Below are 12,103 nucleotides of genomic sequence, written 5' to 3'. Positions count from 1 at the left end.
GCCGCTGTCTTTATTACCTGTGTCTTCTTCACTCTTGGAGCTCATCTTCTCGTCAGACAGAGTTCACCTGACGAGACAAAAAACACGTCTATCATCAAAAGTCCGACAAAGATGTCGGAGTCATTTTTGTACAAGGAGCACCAGAGCTTTGGTGTGGAAATGATCGGCGCAGTGACAACTCCAGGAAACAACTTTCCCCGGTCTAAAGCCTGCGGAAATCACGTCAACCTGCTTCCTGTTGTCAAAGACCTTTCCCTGTTTGCTTTGACTTTCAATTTGACTCTTTGTTATTTTCGTTAAATACCAAGAGAAGTGGACACAGATTTGCTTTTAGTAATTGCCACACCCTGGACATTCATTTATGTATCCAGTCATGTCCACTGTTCGGTGACCACTGGAGGTCACTGATCCACATTATTGGCTGTCTATCAGAAAAATGCAGCAGAGCCTCTGCTGCATTTTTCTGATAGACAGCCAATAATTACTACTATAATTATTTTATAACTAATTATTACTTAGTTACATTCCTCTGCAGCATTTACTCAAGTACTGTACTTAAAGGAAAGCTTCACCCACACAATGACCATTTGTATATGAACTACTCACCCTGTGCTACCAGAAGTTTTAGAAGAAAACATAATTTTTCTTGCATGCTAAGTATGATGCGAAAAATCCCAAAAAATACTGCAAATCATTTTTTTAATATATTCCCGGTTTTGCCAATTTGAAGGATTCTTGAGTTTTCTCTAAAAGTGGAAAAGTCAGCGTGAAGCCAGTGTAGTGGGTGCTTTACATCTTGCACAAGATCCTGCAGGTAACTCAGTCATGGATTCTTTAGTTTGAAAGGTAATATGCTAGATCCACAATTTGTAACAGGCTAGACTCCTCTGAGAGCAGCTTTTATTTCGGAGGAGGGACCTGCTTATCAGAAATGGTGTTACTTGGCCTCTCTGTCATCATAAAAGATTGATGTGTTGCTCTGATCTAAACAGTCCAATTCTTTTATTCAACAAAACAAAAAATTCAGCAAAGCAATCTGTTTGCAGGAAGGTTTGTCCTCTTCAGTGTCAGTTGCAAGTGCAAAGTGCAACAATAGCTTTGGCTGTGTGTTATCAGCTTTGACAAGTAGGTCACTTTTCATACTGCCTGCTGATATGATGTGAAGTCCTCTGTTGTCCTTTATAGAGGAAAGCTTATGTAATGGTGTATGTGCACGATAGACACAATCATGCCAAATGATTGATATCATGCAGCTTAAACTAAAATTAGATTTAACTTTGGATGGACTGGGTAATGTTTCATGTTGTTAATCACCCGTCTTCTAAGCAAAAGAGGAAAAACTCCTTTTAACTGTATTTAAGTGAATATTAAACATCTGTTGCACATTCATCCATCCATCCATCGTCTACCGCTTATCCGGAATCGGGTCGCGGGGGCAGCAGCTCCAGTAAGGAACCCCAATCTTCCCTTCTCCGGGCCACATCCTCCAGCTCCGACTGGGGGATCCTGAGGCGTTCCCAGGCCAGAGAGGAGATATAATCTCTCCACCGAGTCCTGGGTCTTCCCCGGGGTCTCCTCCCAGCTGGACGTGCCTGGAACACCTCCCTAGGGAGGCGCCCAGGTGGCATCCTTACTAGATGCCCGAACCACCTCAACTGGCTCCTTTCAACGTAAAGGAGCAGCGGCTCTACTCCGAGTCTCTCACGGATGGCTGAGCTTCTCACCCTATCTCTAAGGGAGACGCCAGCCACCCGTCTGAGAAAACCCATTTCGGCCGCTTGTACCCGTGATCTCGTTCTTTCGGTCATGACCCAGCCATCATGACCATAGGTGAGGGTAGGAACGAAGATCGACCGGTAGATTGAGAGCTTTGCCTTCTGGCTCAGCTCTCTTTTCGTCACAACGGTGCGGTAAAGTGACTGTAATACCGCCCCCCGCTGCTCCGATTCTCCGGCCAATCTCTCGCTCCATTGTCCCCTCACTCGCAAACAAGACCCCGAGGTACTTGAACTCCTTCACTTGGGGTAATGGCTCATTCCCTACCCGGAGTAGGCAATCCACCGGTTTCCTGCTGAGAGCCATGGCCTCAGATTTGGAGGTGCTGATCCTCATCCCAACCGCTTCACACTCGGCTGCGAACCGATCCAGTGACTGTTGAAGGTCACAGACCGATGATGCCATATGGACCACATCATCTGCAAAGAGCAGCGGTGAGATCCTCAGGTCACCGAACTGCAACCCCTCTCCTCCACGACTACGCCTCGATATCCTATCCATGAAAATCACGAACAGGATTGGTGATAAAGCGCAGCCCTGGCGGAGGCCAACATTCACTGGAAACGAGTCCGACTTACTGCCGAGTATCCGGACACAACTCTCGCTTTGGGCGTACAGGGATTGGATGGCCCTCAAAAGTGACCCCCTCACCCCATACTCCCGCAGCACCTCCCACAGTATCACCTGGGGGACCCGGTCATACGCCTTCTCCAGATCCACAAAACACATGTAGACCGGATGGGCGTACTCCCAAGGCCCCCTCCAGGATCCTTGCGAGAGTGAAGAGTTGGTCCGTTGTTCCACGACCAGGACGGAATCCGCATTGTTCCTCTTCAATCAGAGGTTCGACTACCGGCCGAACCCTCCTTTCCAGTACCTTGGAGTAGACTTTACCAGGGAGGCTGAGAAGTGTGATACCCCTGTAGTTGGCACACACTCTCTGGTCCCCCTTTTTAAATAGGGGAACCACCACCCCAGGTCTGCCAACCCCTAGGCACTGTCCCAGACTTCCACGCAATGTTGACGAGGCGTGTCAACCAAGACAGCCCCTCAACACCCAAAGCCTTCAGCATTTCTGGACGGATCTCATCAACCCCTGCGGCTTTACCACTGTGGAGTTGTTTGACTACCTCAGTGACTTCCATCAGGGAAATTGACGATGATCCCCCATCAGCTTCCAGCTCTGCCTCAACCATAGAGGGCGTGTTAGTCGGATTCAGGAGTTCCTCAAAGTGCTCCTTCCAGCGGCCGATAACCTTCTCAGTTGAAGTCAGCAGGGTCCCACCCTTGCTGTACACAGCTTGGATGGTTCCTCGCTTCCCCCTCCTGAGGTGCCGGATGGTTTTCCAGAAGCACCTTGGTGCCGACCGAAAGTCCTTCTCCATAGCTTCTCCGAACTTCTCCAACACCCGCTTGCTTTGCCTCTGACACGGCAGAAGCTGCCGCCCTTCTAGTCCTTCGATACCCTGCAACTGTTTCCGGAGTCCTCCCGGATAACATAACCCGGAAGGACTCCTTCTTCAGTCGGACGGCTTCCCTGACCACCGGGGTCCACCACGGTGTTCGAGGGTTACCGCCCCTTGAGGCACCTAAGACCTTGAGACCACAGCTCATCACCGCAACTTCAGCAATAGAGGTTTTGAACATCGCCCACTCAGGTTCAATGCCCCCAACCTCCACAGGGATGGCTGAAAAGCTCCGCCGGAGGTGTGAGTTAAAGATCCCCAGGACAGGGGCTTCCTCCAGACGTTCCCAGTTCACCCGCACTACCCGTTTGGGTTTACCAGGTCTGTCCAGAGTCTTCCCCCACCCCTTGATCCAACTCACCACCAGATGGTGATCAGTCGACAGCTCCACCCCTCTCTTCACCCGAGTGTCCAAAACATGCGGCCTCAGGTCAGATGATACGATTACGAAATCGATCATTGACCTTTGGCCTAGGGTGCTCTGGTACCACGTGCACTTATGAGCATCCTTATGTTCGAACATGGTGTTTGTTATGGCCATTCCATGGCTAGCACAGAAGTCCAATAACAAACGACCGTTCGGGTTTAGATCAGGGAGGCCCTTCCTCCCAATCACGCCTCTCCAGGTGTCTCCATCGTTTCCCACGTGTGCGTTGAAGTCTCCCAGCAAGACTACGGAGTCCCCTACTGGAGCCCCCTGCAGGGCTCCATTCAGGGTCTCCAAGAAGGCCGAATACTCAGAACTGCGGTTTGGGGCATAGGCACAAACAACAGTCAGAGTTTTCCCCCCCATAACCCGAAGGCGTAGGGAGGCGACCCTCTCGTCCACCGGGATAAACTCCAACATAGCGGTGCTCAGCCGGGGGCTAGTGAGTATCCCCACCCCGGCCCGACGCCTCACACCTTGGGCAACTCCGGAGAAGAATAGAGTCCAACCCCTATCCAGGAGTACGGTTCCAGAGCCAAGACTGTGCGTGGAGGTAAGCCCCACCAGATCCAACTGGTAGCGCTCCACCTCCCGCACTAGTTCCGGCTCCTTCCCCCACAGAGAGGTGACGTTCCACGTCCCCAGAGCCAGCCTCTGCTGCCCGGGTCTGGTCCGTCGAGGTCCCTGACCATCACTGCCACCCATGTGACAGCGCACCCGACCCCAGCGGTTTTTCCCATGAGTGGTGGGCCCACAGGATGGATGGATGGGAGGCACCACGTAGCTTCTTCGGGCTGTGCCCGACCGGGCTCCGTGGCAAACCCGGCCACCAGGCGCTCGCTGTTGGGCCCTCCCTCTGGGCCTGGCTCCAGACGGGGGCAGGGTCTCTCCTTTCCTTTTCCTTTCTTTCATGAAGTCGTTTTTGAACCATTCTTAGTCTGGCCCCTCACCTGAGACCAATTTGCCTTGGGAGACCCTACCAGGAGCACTAGGCTCCAGACAACACAGCTCTCAGGTTCATAGGGACACACAAACCTCTCCACCACGATAAGGTGATGGTTCCCAGAGAGGCAATCTGTTACACATTGACATTTAAAAATCATTCACTTTGATGTTAAAAGTGTAATATTGACCTTGAAACGAGGAAGCTGTATCTTATTGGCAGCAGTCTTTTTGCTCCCGCTTCCTTTGCTTGACAAAGGCGTGACTATACAAAGTTTAGTTTCCTGTGTTTCCTTTCAATTAAAAAAACTAACTACACAAGATCTGAATACTTATTAGAAACTGGAAGCCACACACATTCAGCTTCAAACTTTATTAATCTGTGATTACAGAATATTCCTTACATCTACATGCTGCGGCTGTCGGCTCTATTCATAGAAGTGGTCCAACTTGAATATCCAGCCCTGATACTCTTACATGCCTCATCAATTTTAATTTCTTCATTTAGATATCTGCTATATATAGTAAGAAGGCGTGCATCCTGTCTCTGCTTTATCCATCTGCAGTCAAACAGGGTGTGGCAAGAAAAACAAATGAAGCAGAAAACACAGGTGGAGAAGACCCATGAGGATACATGTGGAAACTTGAAGATATTTCTTCCCCTAACATTTTTATAGTTACAAATAATTCAGTCACCTTCAGATGCAGATATAAAAAATATATATATATATAAAAAAAAAAAAAATATATATATATATATATATATATATATATATATATATATATATATATATATATATATATATATAAAAATATATATATATATATATATAAAATATATATATAGGCTTTCAAAACAGAGGCAGAGCAGACTCATCTGATGGAAATCAAGATATAAAGTATATTCTCTTTGCTGTAGACTGCATTTCAGGACGTCAGACGTCAAGAGTCAAGGAATTTAGAAGCACAAAGATATTATGTAACAACTGGAAAGGTGAAATGCATTGTTCTGAATATTTGTATATATTCTTGTTCCAAAAAGCTCAACTACAGAAGCTAATCTCAAGAAAGAGCCTCATCACCTCGTGTGTTCAACACTGTTATTTATTTAAGTCATTTGCAATTAAAACACGGTCACAATGTAGAACAGGAAAATACGAAAAGTTGAATTCATCATCACTGGTAAAATGTTTGATTCCGCAAGAACTACTTTAATTATAAGAGTTGTATTAGAGTATTAGCTAACAGACATTCATGATGCTAACTGGATTAATATCAAAACTGTTACTTGATGATACCAAAGTATTGTATAAAATGCTGGTGAAAGTTTTCAAAAACTCATACAAAGCGACTCATGTAAACCTTTTTTCTTCTGATAAAGAAATAATATAAATAGTTTGCAAATGTTTAAATATCTTAAAGTGGTATAAGCCTGTATTCCTTTGACTGGAGCAGAGGCACATGTATATAAATGCTCACGACAAATAAGTGATCAGTAACAGAATCCCATTTCCCAACACTCGTTATCGGCAGGTAGTGTGGTTTTAGAGTGTTTACAGACGTAACACCAACTTCATGATCACATGTTCGATGGGTTTCTACGAGTGTACTGTGTGCTTATAATTTACATCCGCACACTTCAAACAAGATACAGTATCGAGCAACGTCAGTGTGGGGAAGCTGAATCATCTTTCTTTACAAGTCCATGTCCTGATCGCTGACACTCTGGCGAAGGTATTCTTCATACAGCTTTTTCTAGAAGGAAAGAACAGACAGTTAAACCCCAATGCTGCCTTTGTGGTGCCATTATCATTTCAGAGTCACACACACAGATGCAATACCTTTTTGGCCTTGACCACATCCTGAACGTACTCCAGCTTCTCCTGCAGTTGCCTTTTCTGTTTGCCCGTCATAGTTGGTTGAGTCCTGCAAAGGATTGAAGGGAATTGTATGAGATTGGTTATTAACGTACCAGCTGAAGTTGGGAAAAATGTGAAAGTTTTCTTCCACAAATAGCAGTGCTGCAAATCCAGGGGGAGCCCAAAACACATGCAGCTGCTTAAAAAAAAGATTATCTTCTCGATTCCACAAGGGGAAATAAAAAAGCAATAAAATACAACACACAAGTTGCATGTTTCAAATGGAGTAAGCAAAAATATATATAATAATAGAGATGTTATTGTCTTACTTGAAGAAGAAGCGTGCGAAGATGAGCAGGAGGAAGGACAGAAGGACCATCCCGCCACAGCCGTAAAGCTGCTGCTCCACAGAGAGAGAGTCAAATATTTTCACTATGGGAGTCTGTGGAGTACAAGAGCAGCTAAAAATCAGACTTGACTGCTTCACATGTACATTGTGCCGCACAACAGCGAATGGTGCACTCGATTGAACACCCACCAGGTAGAGTGAGAGCGCGTCTGTGCCCTCGCGTCCCAGAGCCACCTCCAGCAGCTCCTGGGACAGGATGCCCAGCACCAGTAAGGCCATCAGAGCCAGAGGCACGGTGAAGCCCAGCAGAGTCAGGAAGCAGCTCTTGCAGCGTGCTCGGCGGTTACTAACACTGACCTGCCTGTGAGAGCAGAGGGTTAATGTTTGTCAATTAAAAATGTTTACTTTTAATTCATTAAAAATCTTCATCTGTGATGCAATAAAAAAAGAGTTTAATTTTATTTTTTATTATTAAACAAAATGTAAGGTAAATTGATTCCAGTAGGTGTCAGTTTTAAGCATATTTTGATGATCATCTAAAAAATATCAGGAATGTCAATTATTTTGGCCGGGATAATGGTGACATGAAAATGTCATATTGTCGCATGCATTGATAGGAGTCAATAAAACTGCAATGCAAATAAAGTAACCTCACCTATCTCCTGCACACATTGCTCTACAATTAAGTTAAATACTGCATACTTAATATTTTACTACTGCCACAAAGCATGCAAATTTGAGTGAAACTTTATTGCACTGGGAGTGCAGGGAGTGTTCGTACCTGTCGTTATGGAGCGTATCAGCGATGGCCTCGCTGATCACCTCACAGTCCTTCTCCAGGGAGTTGAGTGTATTCTGGACTGTTTGGTTGATGGTTTTCTCAATGGTGCGACACGCCTCCTCGATCTGGTTGACACAGCGACTTGGCTGAGAACAGGAACAAAGACAACAAATTACAACGTGCACCCGTCAGTAAGTTTACATTGCAATCTTTAAAATAATTGAAATTGTATGCGAAGAACAAGTTGAAGAAGCCGAGACAGGAGCTCTAAAAGTGTACAGTCACATAGAGCTCAATGAAAGTGGCAAACCCCTACCTTATTTGGATTAGGAATGTAGATGGTGGGCATGTCAAAACCACATTTGTTGAGTCCCGGTCGCTTACAGAGCTCCTGGACAATCTGCATCATTACTCTCTGGGACAGCCAGTCACAAAAACACAAAGAAGTAAGTCAGAAGGAGAGCGTACTCCTTTTGGGTATATATTTAGACAATGTCTAGTAATTTGGGTAAAAAGGAATATATTTGATGGAAGTGAATGTCCCTGTTCTGCGCTCATACATACTTTAAACGCTGCACTGGTTACACACACTCTCACACACACACACACACACACACACACACACACACACACACACACACACACACACACACACACACACACACACACACACACACACACACACACACACACACACACACACACACACACACACACACACACACACACCCCTTCTGGAGGGGCCTCAGTCTGACGATATCAGTGCACGTTTTTAAAATTATTATACGTGTGGAAACTTCTTTTACATAAATTGTTCAGATTAGGTGAGGTAACTAAATGAATAATGGAGACGGTGCCAAGCTTTTAAAACGAGCTGTTGCTGTGCATACCTGTCTGTCTGACTCTCCCCCGGCCTCGTCAGCCTTGCTCAGGTAAAAGCGCAGTCGATCCCCGTGTTTCTCATTCAGGGTCTCCACAATGTTGAGGCTGCGCTTGCACAGAGCCTGACCCATGGGGTCAAAGAAGACCAGAATCAGGTCACAGAGATCACCTGAGAGGGACAGTGGGAAGTAAGCATCACTTACAGACTGCTACACAATGTCGATTGCATCATATTCTTACTGCACTAAAATGCATTGTAATGGAAGTATAAAGTGCATCAGTGATATTCTTTCAACTTTCTTGTAGGATTTTGTGAAGTTCTTTCATCGCTTTACTTGCTTCTCGTTTACACACAGGATTGTCAGTTTCATCATATTGTGACAACGTGATTTCACTGAAAGATGATTATAAATCAATAGTTTGCTTCGGGGCAATCGAAGCTAGGCCACCGAGAAAGTGGTTAGAGAAGAAGTTAACCTAGAAAAAGATTGCTAATGGCACATGCATACTGTGGCAGAAATAACCATGGCCTGGTGCTTTGTGAGGCCAGGATTCCACTTTAACTGGACACAACACAGATTCAACACATTTTGCTTCTCTCATCTTGTATAATTTTACAGTGAAATACAGCACGACAATAGTCAAGGTCAGTTATTTGCAACTCACCAAGCCACATGATAACCTCGTCCACGTCAAAGGGATACTTCATATCACCATCCACCAACCCTGGCGAATCCACAAATGTCACCAGGCTGAACCGTTTCTGTCGCGACGTGCAGATCTCTGTGCTCAAGTACTCGGAAACGCCTGAAATCAATTCAAGAAGACCACAGAATATGGGTGAAAGATTGGTAGGACAGCAGATGTTGATAAATGTTTGATACGGATCACTTAACAGTAAAATAAAACATAATGCTGATGCCACATGGCTGTTGCACTGCAAAATAAGTCCCTTTATTAACCAAAGCATAATAACCTGAATGCTTGTTTGAGTAACACGTCATAAACAACCCTGTTTATGTTCCATAAGAATAGAATAACTCTCCATCTAAATTTTGGTAAATGGGAACGGAGCAGTGTGGCGGCAGCTTGAGGGAAGACAAAGTGCATCATTATGGCGAGTCTTGACAGAAATCTCACCTTTGAACTCCTGCAGAGGCTTGAAGTGTGGATATAGATGAAGGGTGGCATTTCCCTAAAGAAAAGCAGAACCAGGTCATTCGGAGATGGTTTGTGAACCACGTAACAGGATCTTCAGAACAACTGAAAACACTAGAGCGAGGAACTACTTCAAGTTAATGGAATAAGTAATTATCAAGAGAAATTACATGTCAAGTCACTAAAACATGAGGAATACAATTTGAAATTCACATTTTGTTACTTCTTGGACCAAATATTATGCTATCTTACAATAAATCTTGTTGTTTTTGTACTGTCGCACTTACTGTAAGAGATTCTCTTTTGCGCCCACTTGTAACAAAGCTGAACCCTTGGGTCTCAATAGCCACTCCAGTGCGCTGGATGTGCTCTTCAACATACCTGACAAAAAAACACAAAAGTATAACAAAAGGAACGGGTCAAGAACAATTAAGTGATGCACCGGTGGAGGAGAACGTTTGTTTAAGTGTCAGTTTTGTCCAGTTTGCAAACTAAATAAATAAAACTATATTACTCTACAAAATCAATGGACTGGTGCATTTTCTGTATTGGCTGACACCACAACCAGAGTAAAACCTTAGCTGCACTCATGCATTATGGATTAAATTTATTAGTTAAAAGTGTTTTAAAAATTGCATTAAACACTGTGCCAAGGAAAGATACAACTGACACAAATAAAGCTGGACGGGAACATACTGGTCTAGACGAGTTATATATTTTTTCATATGGGATTTTCTGTTGTGTGCCGGTTATATTTCCTTGTGTGTTACTGTGTTGCATGTAAGGAATCACTTTGTTTGCCAAGTGTTGAGTTTAAAGTACTTTGGGACATATTTTGTGAAACATATTTACCAGTTGATGAAGGAGCTTTTCCCAGCAGAGTGGTTGCCCATCAGCATCACAGTAATTTTTTTCTGGGCGGCAGCAACTTGACACCGACAGATTCGGCCACTGACATCAACCCTGGAAGAAACATGATCTTTTTGTAAAATCAAGGATGTCTCCATCAAGTAAAACTGGAGCCATCATGGTGGTCATCATGTGGTTGCACCTGCAGCACTCAGGTCAGGCTGTCAAGACCAAGACTACAACTTGAGTGAGCAGGAGCTGGAGAGGGGCCACAAACAGTTCAGTAGGAGAATTGTATTTTAAAAAATGAAATAAAAGCATTGATGTTAAAACGTTGTGACTGTGTAGCTGACTCATCAATAATGATTGGCAGCTGAGCATGCATGGCTAATAAACCTAGCAGTGGCTAGCCAGTGCAACGTCACATAAAATCACAAAATCCTTGCATAATAGCTAGCTAACGGTTAGCCCCCTGTCAGGGGTAACATCTCTTAACTTACTAAGTTAGCTAGCTATCTCCGGTCAGCAAACAGCCTGCTAGCTTTACTTTATTATCAAATAGATGAATGTTGGAGCGATTATATTGAGGGTTTGAGTCCAACAAATTATTGTCGCCAACTCACCACTGTCGGGATCGGTGTACAGTTGATGACAATCCCGCAAGATGCGCTCATCGCAGGACACGCCGCCGGTTATCGACTCTGCGTTTGCGGCACTTCGGCTCTTGATTTTCCCAGACATTGTTAGACGGTGATGATATCAAAGTTCTGAAGAGACTTGTTGAAGTCAAAGACTCTCTGAACTAGCAATGAACAAAGCCGGTTAGCCTTGTTTGAATCCGCCCGGTCCGCTGAAACACGGGGTTGAGACGTACCTTGGCCACGTCGTCAGCTAGAGCTAGAGCGGCTTTTGTCGCACAGGCTTCTGGGTAATGGAGTTATTCCATATATTGACGTAGCGTCAACTACACCAGCCCAATGCTTAAATCCAACAACAGCCACTTACGTGGGACAAATGCTTATGAAAACAAAGTTATGTCCCTTCTCTGTCTGAAGCTGAACAGCCACTTCTGAACAAAATCTTACTAAATAAAATAATTTAAAAAACTTTTGAGGCAGGTAAGAAGGGAATTAGTGTAATCAAATAAATGTTTCAGTTGCAATCTGCATCACAAAGTGGGAGATTGGATTAAAGGATGAAAATTGTTCTCCAGTTTTCAAAAAGACATAAAGACAAACAAGTTAGGCACGTAATATAGTGTTTTAGTAAGTGATATAGATTCAGGCCCTCTTTAAAAGACATACCTACATCTGTCTGCTACTCTAATGTGATACTGAATGCTATACCCTCAGATCAAGAACTACTCACCAAAAGGGCTGTGTCTAGAAATTAAATTCACATTACTGTAAGGCTGTGCTTACCACTGAGCCATGTCTGAAAACACTAATAATATGCTGACCCCATGCAAATACAGTGGACTAGGTAAATGTTCTCAACTTCAAAACACACTTGTGCATCCCTTTGCCTGTCTTACCGAGTTGTCCTTACATGTGGAATATACAACTGCAGTAATAGGCAGAATAGCTTGCTGTCTGAGTGATAAGACTCATAGAA

General features: G+C 44.5%; 1 protein-coding gene across 1 annotated transcript; it reads right to left on the bottom strand.

The window, feature by feature from the left end:
• Window positions 1-5,694: 5,694 nt before the first annotated feature.
• On the bottom strand, window positions 5,695-11,439 carry LOC115012309 (uncharacterized). The gene is given in 13 exon segments (XM_029437863.1): window positions 5,695-6,366; window positions 6,453-6,537; window positions 6,800-6,912; window positions 7,009-7,180; window positions 7,601-7,746; window positions 7,917-8,015; window positions 8,491-8,651; window positions 9,149-9,289; window positions 9,623-9,677; window positions 9,928-10,021; window positions 10,493-10,547; window positions 10,550-10,603; window positions 11,113-11,439. Coding segments are annotated over 13 exon segments (1,353 nt in total). The 5' UTR covers window positions 11,231-11,439; the 3' UTR covers window positions 5,695-6,306.
• Window positions 11,440-12,103: the final 664 nt, after the last annotated feature.

Source organism: Cottoperca gobio, chromosome 8 (genome assembly GCF_900634415.1).
Source record: "Cottoperca gobio chromosome 8, fCotGob3.1, whole genome shotgun sequence".
NCBI lineage: Eukaryota > Metazoa > Chordata > Actinopteri > Perciformes > Bovichtidae > Cottoperca > Cottoperca gobio.
This window is presented reverse-complemented; position numbering and strand designations above follow the sequence as displayed.